The following is a 19,392-nucleotide window of genomic DNA, read 5'->3' as shown; positions in this document are numbered from 1 at the left end:
TGAGCTTTTTTTCCAAGTGGACTGTCCTTTGTATCGTTTAATCCCCCAACCCCACTTTTCTGAGTGTAAGCAGCACAGTATCTTCATCAGCAAGGAGGAAATACACTGAAGAAACATTTTATCTGATAGTGGGAATATGGGCTTCTTGAGCTGTAAAACTACTATATTCTGCAGAGGAGTAATTCCAGGTGCACAGAGGACGAGCTGTTTGATTGTATACTTACCTAACACTTAGATATTTCTTGTCTTTCTGTATTGTAAGATTATTATTTTATAAGAGGAATTGTGTAATCATATATTTGTTTCATATCTAATAATGTAGGCCTAGTGTTATAACTTCTTGATATTACTATCTTATATGTTAAATAATAGGAATAGCTTATTCTTTTTGCATTGCATTGAAACAAGACTTACTGTCTGGACTGGCCATCGTCGTTGTGAGTAAGGAAGAACAGGGCTTCCAAACTGTAAATCGAGTTTTTGAAGCATAGGCAAGTATGAAGTACATATGGTACTTTGCATTTTGAGAAGCTTTGTATAGTAGTTTCTGTATAGTCACTTCCCTTTTGTTATTTTCAGCAAGCAAATACTTTTTTTTTTTAAAAGAAAACAACCTTTAGTGTGACTTTGAAGCACATATTTTTATCTGTTATTGGGATGTAGTATTTTTATGCCTTTATTACTGTTCTAACCCTGTTTCCTTCTGTAGACCTCCCTCTAGAGGCATATATATCTATTCAGAAAAGGGATGGATCAGCTTTGATAGGTCCCTTGGATTCACTGGCCTGTGATTTGCTCTCTGCCTGTCCCCCCAAATCCTCTGTGAATACTTCTGTCCAGTTCGGACAGCATGCGTGAGTGTGCTGGTGAAATACTACTAACTATTTCTACAGGGAATCTGACCTTTTTCTACTATGTTAGCCATCTTTCACCTCCAAAAACAACCATGAAAAACATCCCTCTGCCTCCTGTGGTTTGACATTGCATAATTAGCCATTGTACTAATTTTGTCTCTGTAGCAGAGGTCACTTGTTGGAAAGGGCGGTTTTGGGTGGATTTCTCATGGCTGGCTACTGCCTGCACCTCTACTTCCCAACTACCTCAGAGCTTGAGGTCTCCCTTGATTCTGCATTTCATGTCTGCCGCATGTCTGGATCTGGAGCAAGCTATTTAGCTTGCAGAATAAATGCAACACGGTGATGATGTGCAAGATGTGCCGTTATAAAGAGAAATCATTTAAGTAAGGAGGGGAGAGACATTGCAGTGGTCTTGTTAGCATTTTTCTTGAGTCATTCCTTCTTGCTCCTGTGCCCCTTGGTTTAATAGTGAGAAATGCTGAGCTAAAACACAGCTGCACACCTGACAATTTGAAGCCTGCTGGCCATTAATAACTGTTGCTTCTGATGCAATCTGAAACCTGTCTGGAGCAGTACACTTGGATTTAATTTCACATATGTAAGGTTTTTTAATCTGTAAAGTATGCAAAAAAGAAGAATCTTCTCTGAAATTAGGCTACATTTGCTGGATTGAGTTGTAAGCCAGGTCAACTTTGAGTTGGCTTAATTTAGCATCTCATGGTGAAGCAAACTGAGTCACCTTAAATCATGAAAGTACACGACACGACTTAGGAAATACAGTTACTAGGATTGTAGATGTGCTGTGTATCAGGGGTTTGCTTTATTTTTTTCCCCAAAAAATGTTAGTTGATTATCTTGTTGGATTCCTGTCCTTTGTTCTCCTGGCAAATGTATGCTCCTTTTGAGTGAGCACTCAATGCCAGAATTGGCATGAAAATCTCTGAGTCTTGGAAGAGAGGCGGGTTCAGAGAAAGTAATAAAGCCTTTTCCTCCAAGGAATTTCTGTCATTCCGGATAAAAACCCCCATGCGTATCATCCCTGTCTTTGTCTCACAACCTCAGTTAACCAGCAGATGGGATCCAAGCAATATATGAGTGCCCCACTGGACACAGAAAGCTGGGCAGATATGTTACAGAAGTGGCAAGCGTACAACATCTTTGTATGTTGTTGTGCAGGAAAAAAGATCTGGAGAGGTGTCTTCAACACAACTATGTGGAGCGCTGAATTCTGTGCTTCATGAAAAAGCACATCGTGTTTGGATCTTCCTGTTCTACCTTGGCTAATCTGGCCGCCCTGAAGGTGCCAGGCCTGCCACGCGGTGACAAGGGGAGAGAGAAAGAAGCAATATTTGCTGCTGTACCAAGTGGCGTAGAATTCAGTAACTCAATTTTTGGCATTTTCATGAAAGTATGTTTTACTTTGGGCAAAGTTCAAGTAAAGGGGGTACCATAAAATAAACAGAAAACTTGAAACATTTTTTTTATCGCTATCCAAGGTTGCATACTTGGTGCGAATTATTTTTCAGCAAAACATGATATAGCTTTGTAGTGTAGGTCATGGTAATGTTTACAATTTGACTTTTTTTAATACTTTATTAAAATGCCAAATCTTTTTTTTTTGTCCTGTTCCACTCCCCAACCCCTCAATTTTAAAAAGCTCCTTATTGGGGCTTTTTTTGGAGGGAGAAGGGTTTGGTTTTTTCTGATGTTGAATAACAGTTACCACTTTGTCTGAACTTAGTTCCTGTCATTCTTCCTGATGCTGACCGTGACGTGCATGAATTATTTGTGTACATTTTGTCTGCCTGCTTTCTTCATAACAATATACATAAGAGACAGAGTACTACATGTGTTTTAAATGCTGACAAAACTCTCATGTTTTCCATGGGTAGTAACTATTGTGTTTCTAGGGCAGTGGAATCGTGACAGCTATATTTGAAGTTGCTCTTTGCTTCTGTTTATAAGATTCTGTTTTCAATTGTTTATGGTTGTGCCAGATGTGCTATTTGGGTTGAAATTTCCATCCTCAGGAGAGAAGAGGGCAGCTGAGGAAGGATTAGAGTATATAAAAGAATTCAGTAATTACTAATTATTTCTATGTTGTGTGAACAGTGTCCATCTTTCATAAGCTGCACTCTGGATGTGCTTGGCAAGTCAAGATTTTTGACATGGATTAATTCAGGACCAGCTGTGAACTGCCATTTTTTTTTTTCCTGAATTCCAGTAGAAGCATCCTCTTCTATTAGAGACTTGGTTCTCCCAAAAGTGAGAGGTGGCCCTATTACAGTCTCTTGTAGATTCTTCGTCATTTTGCTCTCAGAAGCATATCATTCAGGTGTTTCCATTTGCTGTGTAGTAGAGATCATTGTAAATTTCTGTGCTGGGATTTCATTTTTAGTCTCTTCTGCTTCAGGTGAAGGAAAATGGTTTCAATCAATTCCTTTGGAAATAGCCACCTTAAAAAGGTCTGCTTGTGTGTGGACTTCTGTTGTTAACTGTCTCCTTTACATGTAGACTCAAGCCCAATACACACTACTACTTCTTATCATCTGTTCTTTCAAGGAGCTTCCCCTCCGGAGTGTTGGACTATGCTGTGCTTCCATGCGTTGTTACTTTGGGCAGCACCTGCTCAGCACCATGGGCACTCCTTGCCTTCTTTAAAATAGTCCATAATTATCAATTAAAAGCAAGCCAAATCTTCTCAGATGTCTGTGCTTTTGACCTTCCTTCTTCCAGGCTTCTGCTAGCCCTGGTCAAAGAAGTTCCTTCAACACAGACCCCAGCTTGGGATGGGTTTCATCCCCATCTTCTGCTTCCTGCCCCAGCTCAGGCCCTGCGTTGCCTGAGCAGCATCCCAGTTTCTCTGGAAACTTGGTGAAACACAGCAGTAGCCGCAAAATGGTGGGAGCACTTTAGCAGCAGAGGGAGGGAACTGATGATGCATTGACACTATTTCCCTCACTGGTTTTAATCATAATTTAAGATCAGCAAGGGAGAAGCCTTCCTTCAGCTGTACTCAAGTTGTTTTTTCTAAAGAAGAGTAGATTAAACCTATGATTACAACTGATTAGAAACTTTATGTAGAAAGAAGTGGTACTTTCAACTAAGCAGTTACACTGTACTCTGTGCATTTTCACCAATGTGAAATTACTTCTGCAGTTAAAGCAATATTAGTGTCATAAGTGGATAAAAAAGCAAGAAGTCTCTGCTGAAAAAAGAGAATTAGATAAATCTGTTATTTTACATAATGTTTTTTTATTTTTTCTCTTATAGAAAAAGTACAGAAAAGGATCTGTGGATATTTCAAGGATTAAATGTGTAGAAGTTGTAAAGAGCGATGGTATTATTCCCTGTCAAAATAAATATCCATTTCAGGTATGTTCCTTTTATATAAAATACATAAACCTCAGTGCTTTTGAACAGCACCAAGCTATTTGGATGTAACTTGCTTGAAATGACTGTCAGTTCTGAATACTGAGCCTGTTCTCTGGCTCTCTGGGGTTGTGTGGGAGGTAGTTCAGGATCAGCGATTAAAAGCCATCCCCAGCAACCTCTGTTCCCTGCGCTCCCCTCCTTCGGCAGTTGTGCCTCATACACTTGGTCTTTTTCTTTTCCCCACCCTGTCTGCTTGGGCTTTGCCTGGAAAGTGCCTTGTCCTGGTCTTCCCCCAAAATGGGTTAGCTGGCAGCCCATTTTCCCTGTCTTTGTTCTTTCACATTAAAATAGATGTAATTACCATTAAATTATATAAGAATAAGAAAATTAAGATAAAACTTGTTGCATTTTCTTCCATTGTGAACTTAATGGAAACAAACACAGAAAACAAAGTGCTTATAGAGGAAAAAGAAATGTTTAGATATGGGGGGTCGGATGTTGTGCCTGCTTATGATAGAAGAAATGGTTAGAGAGAAGGGGGGCAATGTTTGCTTTCCACCAGTACAAGCAGTGAAGAAAAAGGCAGCAGGAATCACCCCAGAGCAGTACAGAATCACAAGGAGTTATGAAATGGCTGGGGACAAAGGATGTCCGATTATGAAATAGCTTTAGCAATTGAACTGTTTTTAGAAAACACACTGTGAAGAATGAACAAAGCAAAGCATGAAGCAAACGTTTTTAAGGAATACTGTCAAGATAATGTTCTATTACAAAATCCTTCCTTATTCTACTGAAAGCATCATATATAAATAGTAAACCCCAATAACCTTTTCCCAGTTTCTTCATTTTGTGCCTGAGTATGCTAATTTTGCTGTGTCAGTCATTTGTTTTGCTCTGTTTCCTGAGGAATAAATAAATATTACCAGGTGAATGTATTTTGATAATTTCTTTTTCCCCGTTCCAGGTTGTATACGATGCTAATACGCTTTATATTTTTGCGCCAAGTGCACAAAGCCGGGATCAATGGGTGAGGAATCTGAAAGAAGGTAATAGACATCGCTCATACTTATCATCCGACATACATAGATATCTTTACTTTGAGCTGTCTGGCAGGGATGGAGTTCACTTGGTGCTGTGTTTTGGATTTGTGGCCAAAACAGTGTTGAAAACACAGCAGTGTTTTAGTTGCTGCTAAGCAATGCAGCAGTGCTTGCACAGCGTGGAGGCTTTCCCTTTTCCTCCCTCTGTCCCTGCAATGAGGAGGCTGGGAGGTGACCCAGGCGGGACAGTGGACCTGGACTGAGTGACCAAAGGGATATGGCAGGCCATACAATGTCATGCTTGGCAATAAAAACTGGGATAGAGGAAGATGGGGGTTGGGGGGTTTTAGCTTCCATAGTGGCTGTTGCTCAGAGGGTGGCTGGGCATAAGTCTGCTTTGTGGGAGATGGCGAGTGATTGCTTTTACATCGCTTTTGGGGTTTTTTTCCTTCTTTTGGTTATTAACCTGTCTTTATCTCAAGCCACAAGTTTTTTCCTCTTGCTCTTTCTATTCTTTCCCACATCCCGCTGGGTGGGGGGAGTGGGCGAGCGGCCGTGTGGGTGCTTAGCTGCTGGCTGGCATCAACTCACAGCAAGCTAGAAGAATAAAATGGTAAAGCTCCTATTGCATGTATCCACTGATTTTTATTTTTATTGGGCCAGCTTATCATTTGCATACACAGCATGTGATAACGGGCCCTGGGAGTATCAAACACCTGGACTGATTTAATTTGATTCGTGAAGTCCAGAGTTTGACTCTATGCTTTTGCACAATGTGTAAATCATCAAAAATCTTACCCAAGCTAGTTAATGGCATCACTCAAAAGTTTTGTTTGAATGTAGCTAGACAACACTACGAGCCTTAAACTGATGTAAAATGATAGGAGGCATCTCCGCTGAGGTGTGATCTGATTAATGCTATCATAGTGAGTAAAGATTATTTTTTTTTTTTTTCCCCCTCCAAAAACCTCTTAATGCTTTATGCCACCATCAAATACTCTCATTAATTGAAGGTGCTCTGTAAAGGAATAAGAAATAACTCCTGGGCTGCGGACCACAGGGCAAGGAATAGACTTTGAAAGTCAGCAAGCCCATAGGATGGGGGTAAGGAGCCTTTCAGACCAAACACAGGCAGTCGTGCCGTGGAGCAGCAATACACATCAGCTATCTTTCCCACCAGAACGCTATTTGTAGAGGAAATTATGAGTCACTTGCAGCAGTAATAAAAAGAAAAGGGGCAGGCAGAGCCCCCAGGGCCTTCACAGCTGTCTGACTGCTTCGCATGGTGCAGGTGGGCGCCTGGGTCTCCTCTTGCGGATGCACCAAATGCCGCCTACTGCTGGGGTGGCCAGTTTAGGCAGGGAGTAGAGCACTCTCTTCTGGAATGAAGTCATATATTATCCTAAAAATGTCCTCTACTATCGTTGCACCACCCCTTGTAAACTTGCAAGAGGGTCCTTAAGAGAAGCAATGCTAAAATAAGAACAAGTGAAGATTATGCCTCTTGTTAAAGATATTGTACTATTTATTAAAAATGGCCCTCTTGCAGATTTTTTTTTTTAATCTTTTAATATATGCTCTTTTTCTTCTTGTAGAAATAAAGAACAACAGCAATATAATGGTAAAATATCATCCTAAATTCTGGACAGAAGGAATTTATCAGTGCTGCAGACAGACAGAAAAATTAGCACCTGGCTGTGAAAAATATAATCTTTTTGAAAACAGTAAGTACATATGTTTTCATATGAAGTTGTTTTGGCATATTTTTCTGCTTTTTTAACGTGATGCTGTTATCACACTTGAATGCCCTAGATATTAGGCAAATTTATAGATCAGGGTGAATCCTCAATACTGTGCCTCAAGTAAGCCAAAATGTTTGTTTCATTTCCAAGCGTTTTCTAAAAAAAAAAAAAAAAATTAAAAAAAATGTAAAATCCAGTGAATTGTCCTTCCAAAAAATGTTTAGAAAAAGCCGAGAGGAATCATTGAGGTTGCTGAATTTATTTTTCACTTGGTTTGTTTTTCCCATCAGAAACTTAGTTGACCGAGTGTTTACCTCAGACTGAGGATAAAACCTGATGGCAAAAAAAGATTCAGCTAGAAATCCTTGCCAGCTCTTCACTTTTAATAAATAACTTCTACATACCTTTGTAAAAGAACAATAACTGTGTTGCATTCGGTGTTTCTACACCAGTGTAAAAATGATACAAGGCTTCATGTATTTACAGACACAGGACTGACTTTTCTTAGAGGTTTGCAAAGGTTTGTGCACTGAACCTGGATGAACCATGACTTCCGTAGGCACGTGCTTCTCCCAGCATCCAGTGGGTGCTGTAGCATGCAAAGATGTGCAAGTGTGACCCTCACTGCAATATTGTCCTACATAAGGGTACAGTAATTATTTAGTCCTCGATTTAAGGAAAATTCTGTAGTAGGAAAAGAAATTGAGCGATTGCTTACCTCCCAGTGAAATCAGTGGTGCCTGGATAGTTTCCTGCATCAGGGCCTTAAATGGGAATGGTGGGGACCCCTGGATTTAGTTGCATTAAAAGACTTGAATAATAAACAGTGGCTCCTGGTCAGCCTTATTTGTCAGGAAGATGTAAAACCTGACATACAGCTCAACCTTTGAAGTGAGGGGGGGAGGGGAAAAGCAATACAGGAGAAAAAAAATATTCTTGGACCTGAGAGAGTAATAAAAAACCTGACGTACAACATGTGTGCCTTATTTAGTGAAGCAACGGTTAGGGGGAGTATTATTTTTTTAGAAGAGCAGATGTTGATAGCGGACATTTAGATTATCATGGTGTCAAGAACACTGCTTCCTTTTTATATATCTTTTTTATCTCTATCTTTTTTTGATTAATTATATATTGCTGCATCTGAGGGCTGGTTCAGGGATCTCTGCATAGCACGCTCAGGTGTGGCGCAGATATTGCCAAGTCCTGTGGTGAAAGTAGCCTGCCGTCTGATTCGGGATTTTTTTGCAAGAATATTTAATCAAAGTTTTCCTAATGCTTAGCTGGACCTGTCTTTACTTTCTGACTTACTAAATGGTCCTGAAGACTAAGATATTAAAACCTTATCTGAAATTTAAATCATTTATTCACTTTCTAAATTTGTGGCTAAATGGATAGACACAGACCCTTTCCTGTGCTCTGTTTCTAGGTGTAATGAGACTGCCGTCTCCAATGCCAGAAAAAAGTGTGGTAGGTAGTGTCTAAAATGTTGAATAGATAATTGCTGGGTTTTGAGATGGTGTTTAGATTTCCTGTGATTCTTTCCATAACATACAAGTCTATTTCTGTATGTGTCAATGGGCTTGATGCTCTATCTCAAGCCCAGGCTGCAGAAAATCCCATTGAAATTTAGCGGCGCCTAATAGCTGTATCTGTGCTGCCGGTGGGAGAGGGGGTCGAAAAGCAAATGCCGGCCAGCGCTGCCCTTTACCGGCAGCTGCAGCACGAGCCAGCCCCATGGGTAGCACCCGCGTTGATAATCCTCCACGTGCCCCACCTGCCTCACCGGGCCACCACAGCTCGCTCCTGGGGCAACCCAGAACCGGCCTAGCTTTTGCCTCTGGGATGCTTGGCTGGTTTGCACTGGTGTCATGGTAAGGGTGGGGTGGAGTGGAGCAGAGTGGACTGATAATGTTGTTGGGTGGTTTTCAGCGGAGGCCGCCACCGCCTGTTCCTCCAGTTGAAGAAAATGGCAATGAAGAGGAGGAGATAGTGGTAGCAATGTACGACTTTGAGCCTACAGAGCATCATGATTTAAGATTAGAGAAAGGTCAAGAATATACGGTGATTGAGAAGAATGACCTTCACTGGTGGAAGGCAAGAGACAAATATGGGTAAACATGAGTTCCTTATTTTTTGTTATAAAGTTAATAACTACTACAACATGGAAATAGCCTTTATATTGACTATGTGTCAACAAATAACTGTATTAGGCTCACTTTGGACCCCAGCCCTGAAATCTTACCCACATCTTTATTCTCACATGGAAACCAATTTTTAAAAGTGCGGTTTTCAATAGATTGTGGGGCCTGAGTGCAAAGACGGTTGCAGAATTGGAAGCTTTTACAATCATATTTCCTGTCAGATGTCACGGTTTCCCAATTAAAGCATCAGCCAGCCTGCAAAACCTCGCTAGACTGGTACAGTCCTCCTGCTTCCCTGGGGAATGGCTCATTAGGGAGCAATAAGGTTAACACTCAGCTCAGCAGGCTCCGACTTCCAGACTTGAATAATCATCATCTTATTAAATAGCTAGATCATTAGGGGCAATCTCTGAATGAGGTGAGAGTGAGTTGCAGGGAGATGCCTTAATGACTACAACTTTACATTCCCCAGATTAAAATTTTTCCCTGTGGTTTTAAAGGTGAAAGTTTCCATACTTCAATATTTATCAGGTTCCTGTTGCAATATGTTAGGGGTAATTGCGAGTTATCAGGCCGTGGAAGGCTCCAAATGTATTTCCAGTGACTGGCTGGGACCTCCAAGCGCAGAAACGACAGAGCAGCAGAGGGTTACTCTTCTTCACCCCTTCTGCTGGTTTTCTTGGATGCTTCTCTAGGTGCAGTGAAAGTTAATGTGGAAAATTAATTTCTGTATAATCAGCAGTAGACTGGGTGGGTCAGTAATAAAAAAATGACAGGGAGGGACCGCTGGCACCTAGCAAAATGAAACACTGTCTTCTAGGCATGCAATTCTACATGTTTTCACTCAGATTATTTTGTTCATGGTTTTTTTTTATTTTTTCATTTTTTTAGAAAACAAGGATATATTCCAAGCAACTATGTAACAGGAAAGAAGTCCAACAACCTTGATCAATATGAGTAAGTGAATATTTGAATTAAAATCTGGAAGATCATAAAATGAAACCTATGGTTTAAGAATGACAATGTATTTTCAAAGTTTTGAAAGCAATTATTTACATACAATAACAATGATCTCAGATGAAACTTAACTATTTGAAATGGGCATATATTTGTTCTGATTTTCCTCATTGATTTTGCTGTCATTTATAAAGTAGAGTCAAGTCAGTGAGATGGTCATCAGGCATGTATTTTTTTAGACTATTACTATTAAAGAAAAAAAAAAACCCTACCAATTTTCTGATAGACAAAGAGAAACTTTAAAGGAAATTTACCCATTGGGAGGGGGGTGTGATTTTTTTTTTTTTTTTAATTAATAGAATATTGAAGTGACATGTTTATCCAAAGTGTGTGGTGGCAAGATAGTAGAGTAGAAAACAGTGAAAATCATTCAAAGTAAACATAATAGATTTTGGAAAGCAGCTCTAATTTTCAAGAAAAAAAAAATATCAGTGCATTTTAAGTCTCAGTGTATGCATGTAACTTATCAGCTATAAAAGTATAGCTTTTTTTTTTTTTAAAAAAAAGCTATTTCTAGTTGATGTTTAATTATGGAGTACTTACTTAAGAACATCAGGATAAAATTTAACACTGTAGTCTCCAAGCCTGTTGTTCTTGATATTCAAATTTCAGTACAGCATAAACTGTTGTGCCTGAGAATTTGACATTTTTCATGACTTTTAGATAAAATGACGCTGTAAGGCAATAATAATTAAAACCAGTTTACAAAACTGCATTAGTAGTTCCAGACCTCTACATATGGCTCCTACTGCTGTGTTTTGACAGAAGGTAGAGTTTCTTCTGGGATTTTGCCCTCAGCTTTACTGGAGGGAATTGTTCTTTGCTGCTTTCTCATCTTTGAGGCTCTTAAGAGCGCTGCCCTGTTCTGGGCTGGGCTGCGGGGCTGGCAGAAAGGGAAGGAAGGAACTGGGCTGCCTTATCTGGTCCAGCCACTTTGTGCGTTACCACCTTGGGGCCGTAATTCTGAGTCACCGCGCAGTCCAGGGAAGATTATTCCAGGTCATCTACCAACTGCAAGAAACCACTATCTCCGGAACAGCAGAACTTGATTAAAGGCTGCTGTGCCGCTTCCCTGCTCAGTTACCGCCGTGACAGCATAGCTCAAAACAATTGTACCACACCATTTTAGCTGCGTGTTTTTCCTTTTTATATTATTCGCTGCAGCTGGCTGAAATGTTGGTGCTTCTGTGGCTGCTTTAACCTGCCCATGCAGCACCGAGCTCAGGGATGTGCAACCATGACATTTAATTCACTTTCGACCTCCTCTTTGGTAGGTGGGTCCTCCCTGGAAAATCAGAACCGTGACGTTATTGAATGAAATAGCAGTCTAGCAGCCAGCTCCGCAGGTGGCTCGACCAGCGTGCAGGCAGCTGCTTCCCTGGGGCCGTCGGCCTGCCCTTGGGCTGTTGTTCAGAGCAACTGCTGCCATCAGCCTGTGCGTGTTTGAGGAGGATTTTTCCTGAAAAATTAGTTTCATTACCTGAACTTTATTGGCTTCTGTGGGATCTCACTGGGTTTGTTTCAGGGCTTTTTTTATGGGTTAGCTGCACAATATAATAGAGATTGATTTTTGTACATTAACTAAAGTTCAGTTGTTGACCTCCGTTACAGTAAAATTATTGAATCTGTACATTTGTAATACTGTTCTTTAAGCATCTTACTGAAATCATGCACTTTGGAGAAGTTTTGATGACTGATGTTGTGTCGCAGGTGGTACAGCAGAAACCTGAACAGAAGCAAGGCAGAGCAGCTCCTCAGAAATGAGGTAAGTACCGCAGCCTTGCAGAACGAACCATGAAATTCACGTAAAGTAGCTTCTTTTATTCAAGCAAATGCTTATTTTGGCATGCGCAAATCACAGAATGAGTAGAAGAGACTTGCAACTTAAAACTGCTTGTACAATATTGTCAATGTGCTTGCATTTTAGGATAAAGAAGGTGGTTTTGTGGTGAGAGACTCAAGTCAGCCTGGCCTGTATACAGTTTCCCTTTACACAAAATTTGGAGGGTGAGTTTCTGTGGCTGCTCTGCACACCTTATGTTATCCGAATCCATTTGCATCTGTCTCCAAATCCATGGACTGGAGGAAAGCCTAGGAGAGAGCAACAAAGAAACGAGGGGTGCTGTGACTGGAAAGACGTGTGACTAAAATGAGCTTCTCAACTCCATGATTAGGTCATGTTTATTTTAATCCAGGGTAGGCCTGAACTGCCACTCAAAGGAGGAGGCCTCACTTTCCCACCCTGTTTGGTCTCTTCCCTCCTGCCAGCCCAAGTGTTTGCGTCAGCATATGGAGAGCTGGATTGGGGTGATTGCTGAGCTGAAAATTAACCTTTATGGGTTAATATGCAACTTGGTCTGAGCACTGAGATGAAGATGAGTCACCAGCGCTTGGAATCTTTGACATTCAAGCTGTTCCTGCCTGAAGCTGACACTGGGCACCCACCCGGGCCCTTTCAGTTTCCTTTTCCTAGTCAATGTGCTCTTAAAAAAAATTCAGAACAAATGACAGTATTATTACTAATTGTTGTTGTTATTTTTCCAGAGAAGGCTCATCAGCAATAAGACACTACCATATAAAAGAAACAGTGACATCACCAAAGCAGTACTACCTCGCAGAAAAACATCTCTTTAACTCAATTCCAGAAATAATTGAGTATCATAAACATAACGCAGCAGGTAGATGAATTGGATTTTTTTCTGTCACTTATGGGTTGATTTGAAAAGGAGTGTGAGGCATTTTAGGTTTTTAATGAAAATTTTTAGGGTTTTATAGAGCCTTCTTTGTCAGGGAAGTCATGAGACGCTGCATTTTCACATGTTTGAATATGGGCAATTGTTTGAAAGGTTTTATGTAAATAAATAAATAAATATTAAAAAAATACAAATATGTTCCTGTCTCCAGAGTAACAGAACAGCTGTCGCGAGTCAGGAAAAATCATTCATTTAGCTCCACACCATGACTCTATCAGCTGCCTGTAACCCACAGCAGATGGATAGGGATGGTCTTCCCCAGCATACTCTCCAGGCACTAGCTTTTTACCTCTGGGTCACCACTGCTTAAAATGATCTGATCTTCCCATATAGCAAACAGATGAGGAGAACAGTAATGTGTTGTTTAGGAAATACCTAAAGATGAGCCTTTGCTAAAGTTTAGACACTTCAGATCTATAGCTGGTGGCTGATGCTGGTGTCCGCCCATTGTATGATGGGATGGGGAGAGTTTAGGAATCATGTTCAAGGCACAGATGCTAATATAATAAATTTTTTTCAAGTCCAGTCTGTGCATAAATTTCCCTTGTGACCAATATTTTCCAGGTGTTTATATCTAATTGGGATGACTTGGCATTTCCTGATGATAGTCTGGAAAATGCCTTTCTGGAAAATATGCTCCAGAATGTAATCCTGCTTTTCATTTATTGTAACTGATTTTACTATTTGTTTTTTAATTGCTTCATTGCTTTTACCTTATGGTGTATTGAGTTCTGACATGATTTTAGGAGAATATTCACCTAGCATGCAACATTTATTTTGTATATGTAAAATCCCTGTGTGAAACTGCTGGGATTTATAGGTGTGAAACAGAAATGATCAAAAGCAAAGTTGAGAGCATATGTTTTGGATAATCTTTCTGATCTGAAAGGGGTCCTCAGCCTTTGTTGGTGTCAGCAGAACTGTAAAGCACAAATATGCATGCATATATCTATATCCATCTCTCACCAGTAAAGCAGCAGCAGCAAGTTAGATGCAGTGAGTGCTCTTGCGTACCTCTCGTAGCCAGTCCGAGCAGTCAAAACAACGCAATAGCTGAAAATATGGTCAAAGCTGTATATAATGATAAGCTTACTGTTAATCAGTGATGCAGCTTGCAGTGAAGAAGTGGCTGATTTGCTGCCTGGCATTATTTCAGAAGTAAGATGTGTCTCTTGAATTACCTTTGAACCTCAGGTCTCGTTACCAGGCTGCGTTACCCAGTGACCCCAAAGAAAACGACAGCACCAACAACAGCAGGATTCAGCTATGGTAATTGCATGTTAAATTAATCTACACGTAGCTTTTCTAATGATTGATGCATGTAAATTGCCACAGTATTTTCTAAAAATTTTGAAAAGACCTAATTTTGTGCTGTGATTGCCTATACTAACTTACACGGGTCCAAGCTGTACCTTGGAGACCCTTGCTCAGAGGATCAGCACGCAAAGGCATGGCAGCTGGTGGGTGGTGCCAAGGGCAGCGGTGCGGAGAGGCAGAACGTGTTGCTGGTGCTCCAGGGGAATTTCAGCATCTTCCTCCACACTTCTGTGGACACTTTGAGCTCTTCCTGATTAAAGAACTGTTCCCTTGGCTCCTTCAGAAGCCTCCAGACTTCTGACTCAACCTTGGTTCTTTTGATCTTTGTGGAAGGGTTACTGTTTTTTAAATTTGGAATAACTTGTTTTAAGCATGGCACATCAAGTGATGTGAGCAGCTGCTGCGCACTGGCACAACTTTCTATGACGGCAGCTTGTTGAAATCAAGTCTCATAATACCAGTATGTATTCCTGGCTTCAGGAAAGTTTGAGTTTTGCCTTCTGTGTTGGTCAGGAGCTGCTTAAAGGATATGTCTAGCTAAAAGTTTGTTTTGTGAGATATAGAAATGCTCCATTTTCAAGTTAATTCAAAGACATTTTCTCCCTACATACCCTGATTTGCTAGTAATGCAGCGTTTCCCTTTCCTCCTCCCTATCACCTACCAGTTCGGTATGTTCCCTAGTTCAGCAGTCATGGGCTCTTGTTTGTTTTGTTTTACAGAGAAATGGGAAATTAATCCCTCGGAACTGACGTTCATGAGAGAACTGGGGAGCGGTCTCTTTGGCGTAGTGCGCCTTGGGAAATGGAGGGCGCAGTATAAAGTGGCCATCAAGGCAATTCGGGAAGGTGCGATGTATGAAGAGGATTTCATTGAAGAAGCTAAAGTAATGATGTGAGTTGTGTGCTTGGCACTTTTCCTACCAGTTCTCGGCCTCTGATGCCGTTTACTGATTATAAATAAAACACTTCGGGCAGGTGGTATTTTTGCAGTTTTGTGGGGTGGAGAGCTAGCGCTGGGTGGAGGAAGTAATAACGACGTGATCTCAATCTTTTCAGGAAGCTAACACATCCTAAATTAGTTCAGCTTTATGGTGTGTGCACACAACAGAGACCTATTTACATCGTGACAGAGTTCATGGAGCATGGCTGCCTTCTCAATTACCTGAGACAAAAACGGGGAGTTTTGAGTAAAGACGTTCTGCTCACTATGTGCCAAGATGTATGTGAGGGAATGGAGTACCTGGAGAGAAACAGCTTTATCCACAGAGACCTGGTAACATCCCATTAGGCAATACACTCCGCTTTAAAATTTTTATTTTTTGAACTTACCTATTCCTTTTTGAAACAGCCTGTTTGTAAATAACTGTTTTTGTTCATGCAGAAAATTACAAGTAGCTGAAGTTGGCTCTTTAGGGTCTATCAAATCTCTAAAATTGCCATGTACAGAAAATAATGAGAGGTTTCTCTCTCTCGAAAAAGAAATAAATAAAATCTCTCCAAAACTTTTATATAAAGAGTTAATAGCTATTTGCACTGGTATAATAGTGTATCTCTGTTTTGTATTGGGCCATTTTCATCACTCATTAATCCCTTGAAATGATGACTTTTTCTGATGATTTTTTTACAAAATGGTTTAGTTGTCAAAACAGTACTATCAAGAGCAAATGCACGTGTACCATGAGAATACGCCGCTGAACTTGTAAATTGGTGAACTTGCTAAGCAATGAGGACAAAGTCCTCGTTAGAGTGTTGTAATTTGTCTGCAAGAGACTGCAAGTTTTTCATCCAAATGTAACCATTCTCTTTGCAGGCAGCCAGGAACTGCTTGGTGAGTGACTCAGGTGTGGTCAAAGTGTCAGATTTTGGAATGACAAGGTACGGCTGAGTGTGCAAACACATTTGTGGGGATTTGCAAAAATTCACCTAACCCTTGTACTTAACCATAAGGAAACACATGCCCAGCAAAATTACAGGCAAAAATCTTTTTTGACCTCTCTAGGAAACATCCTTTGGCTATTTTTTTCCAGTGCCTTTAAGGTTTCTTAGTTCTGTGGTCATGTGTCGATTTCTTTACTCATTTTAATTCTGGAAAATCAAAACTAGGCAGTTTATTCTCTAGAGAAGTAAGCGTGTCTAGCAATTACCATGAGGGGCCTGGCTTTGAACTGACTCCATGGTCTGACTCGTCTTCTATTAGCAACTTCCTGTAACATCTGTGAAAATCTTACAAATTTTAATCTTGTAGTGATGCAGGAGGCATATTAGAGCTTGTGTCTCGGACAGCAGAGCTCACGCTGCAGAGATAGTAGTCGTTAACCTGTATTTTGGTAAATAAATGATTGAAAGAGGCTGTTCAGTGAATTTGGAAACTTCTTGGGGGTAGATGGTTCAGAGTTGCATCTTGCTAGCCGAAGTGCTGGGAGGTGCTGAGACTTGGAGGGGGTTTAATTTCCTGCCCCTGTGAGCACGGGGGGTGCTACTTCAGGTGGTTGATGTGTGGGTGAGGCGGGGGGGTGGGCAGGGAGCAGCACCTACAAGGAAGGTGTTAGAGCACCATGGTTTGACCATGCTCTTCTTGGGTTTTGCCACCTTTCTGTGCTACTGAGCATGCATGTCCCCTGACATCTAAGTTCAGACTGGTGAGAAATGGAGCAAGAAATGTATGCTTTTGCATCATTTTCTCTCGTAATACAGGCATATAACTTGCAGGTGGCCTAGACCTGTGTTGTAATGCTGATAATCACAAGACAAGGTTATAAGAAAAATGGACTGGGTCAGGACTGAAACCTTAGCACTGCCCCAGAGAAGCTATTTTTATTGTGTGATGCTAACAGTCATGGCCATTAGGTGGCAATACGAGCTTCTAATATTCAAATCCAAATCTGAATTATCTTGGAGGCTGACTGAAGGATGTAATGTTCAGGGTTGGTTTGTTTGTTTTGTTTTTAGGTATGTCCTTGATGATCAATACACAAGCTCCTCAGGGGCTAAATTTCCTGTGAAATGGTGCCCCCCAGAAGTTTTTAATTATAGCCGATTCAGCAGCAAGTCAGATGTCTGGTCGTTCGGTAAGACATTCATCATTGAAAGAAAGCGCTATTTTTACATTTTATCAATAGCAGTTAAGCTCCAGTTATTGGGAAGGATTCAGATATCTGAGAAGCTCAGGGAAATCTTTTGCCACGGTTTTATGCTTCCGTAGAAGGTTCCACAGAGACCTTTAGAACTGCTATTCTAGTAGCATGGGCTTTAATAAATATTTTCAGCAATGATACATGTGAACACTTTCTAGAATATGGGTCTCAAACTATTTATCTTTCAGAAATCCTGAGCCCAGGGCTCACGATAAGTTATTTACTGATTTTCTTAATGTTTATTTTCTTTTTTTTTTTAAGGTGTTTTAATGTGGGAAGTATTTACAGAAGGAAAAATGCCCTTTGAAAAAAGCTCCAACTATGAAGTGGTAACGATGGTTAGCCAAGGACATCGTTTGTATCGGCCCAAACTAGCCTGTAAGCAGGTGTATGAAATGATGATGATGTGCTGGCAGGAGGTATATACTTTTTTATTTTTCTGCCTTTGAATTGGAAAAAAGGTCAATCTAGCACAAGCAATTAATCCCTATTGCAGCGTTCTGACTGTATCCAGCTCTCAGCTATTCATGTGTTTGTTGCAAAGACAACAATCTCCCCACTTCCAGGTGAACTAGAGCTGCGATAAGAAAAAACACAGAGGAAATTTCTATGAAATAAACAGACTATTGGATTAAGTATGCAAAGGCATTTAGTAACACAATGAAATAATTGCTGAATCTCTGCTGGTCATAATTAGATCAGTGTACAAATACTGCTAGCAAAATAAATAAATAAAAATCAGTCAGAATGGCCCAGAGGTGGAGAATCTGATTTATATTGCCTCAGAAACATGCCAGAATGACCAAAACTATTTTTAATGGAATACCTCATTACCTGATTATAAATTATATAGGAAATACAGATTAACTTGCGGTTGAATCTAAATATAAATCTCAAGGTTTATAAAGAAAGATAAAAATACACTCTACTATCAATCCTCCTAACCTAGAAAGATACTGACTGTACAATTTTCAGAGGTCAAAGGGGCGGCAAACCCAAATTTAATACTTTATTGACTAAATTGTAGTATTAAAGCAGGAATATAAGGACAGGTGCATTTAATGAGATGCCTCTAATTTTGAGACAGGGATCGAGAAAACCAAGAATGGAAAGAGCTACGTGATTTACTTCTAGTTAGTCTTTGCCACAGGAGGTCCTGGGGAAAAATTGTTCTTTTCCAGTAATAAAGATAACATTATGTCTGATGCTTGTCTTGGAGAAGGTGCTGGAACAGAGAGCAATTAGTCATCAAACCAACTGGTGGAGATCTAAAACATACAAACCAGTTGGTTTATGGGGAAGAAAATACATTAAAGCCAACGGTGCCCTGGAGGGCTGCGGAAGGACAGATATGTGTGTAATTCAAAGAAGCTATTTGCAGGAGCCAGGAAACTATAGATCATTAAATTCTGTTTGTATGTGGTAACCTGCTTGAAATGGTCGTTAAAACGGAATAAGAAATTACCTGGAAGATAAGAAGTTATTTGTTGATGATCTTTGAATATCAATATGTATGTATAGGATTTATATGAACATCAATTAATCGATTAAAAAATTACTGATTTCATCAGGGTTTATTAACAATAAAATCTTAGTAGTCTCACATAGGAGAGAAACAATATTTGTGAATCACAAACAGGATGCAAGTAATGGCAAGATACTGTCAATATTTGTCATAAAATATGATTAACTGTAGGTACCTCAGTCCTAATTTAATAAACTTTTAAATTATTTGTAGAGGGAAGTGAATACTGAGGCTTCAAAATTCAGCAAGTGATACAAAGAGGCTGATAAATGGAGGAAAAGTGCAAGTTACCCAGACATTCAGAAGATGCTAAATTAACTGTGTCAACAACGTCAGCAAAGGGATTACCTCAGTGAATTGCTGTAATTAAACAAAACAAACAGGATATTATGACACATAAGGAACTCTATAGGAAATAGAGTAGATGAAGTATGCTGTTGCATAAGTCTATGACGCAGTCTTGTTTTGGAGTCCAAAAAATAGTGTTGAAG

General features: G+C 40.1%; 1 protein-coding gene across 4 annotated transcripts in view; it reads left to right on the top strand.

The window, feature by feature from the left end:
• The window catches only part of TEC (tec protein tyrosine kinase), a 56,649-nt gene that overhangs the window by 32,444 nt on the left and 4,813 nt on the right, over positions 1 to 19,392 (top strand). For all 4 annotated transcript variants that reach the window (XM_054823093.1, XM_054823092.1, XM_054823094.1 and 1 more), the window contains 15 exons: positions 4,131 to 4,232; positions 5,197 to 5,278; positions 6,868 to 6,996; positions 8,441 to 8,481; positions 8,944 to 9,125; positions 10,047 to 10,112; positions 11,883 to 11,937; positions 12,100 to 12,179; positions 12,717 to 12,850; positions 14,120 to 14,194; positions 14,963 to 15,134; positions 15,299 to 15,515; positions 16,053 to 16,117; positions 17,192 to 17,310; positions 17,638 to 17,795. In XM_054823093.1, coding sequence (XP_054679068.1) covers positions 4,131 to 4,232; positions 5,197 to 5,278; positions 6,868 to 6,996; positions 8,441 to 8,481; positions 8,944 to 9,125; positions 10,047 to 10,112; positions 11,883 to 11,937; positions 12,100 to 12,179; positions 12,717 to 12,850; positions 14,120 to 14,194; positions 14,963 to 15,134; positions 15,299 to 15,515; positions 16,053 to 16,117; positions 17,192 to 17,310; positions 17,638 to 17,795 — 1,677 coding nt within the window. The remainder of the gene's footprint in view (positions 1 to 4,130; positions 4,233 to 5,196; positions 5,279 to 6,867; positions 6,997 to 8,440; positions 8,482 to 8,943; positions 9,126 to 10,046; positions 10,113 to 11,882; positions 11,938 to 12,099; positions 12,180 to 12,716; positions 12,851 to 14,119; positions 14,195 to 14,962; positions 15,135 to 15,298; positions 15,516 to 16,052; positions 16,118 to 17,191; positions 17,311 to 17,637; positions 17,796 to 19,392) is intronic.

The sequence above is a fragment of the Grus americana genome, chromosome 4, assembly GCF_028858705.1.
Source record: "Grus americana isolate bGruAme1 chromosome 4, bGruAme1.mat, whole genome shotgun sequence".
Lineage (NCBI taxonomy): Eukaryota > Metazoa > Chordata > Aves > Gruiformes > Gruidae > Grus > Grus americana.
This window is presented reverse-complemented; position numbering and strand designations above follow the sequence as displayed.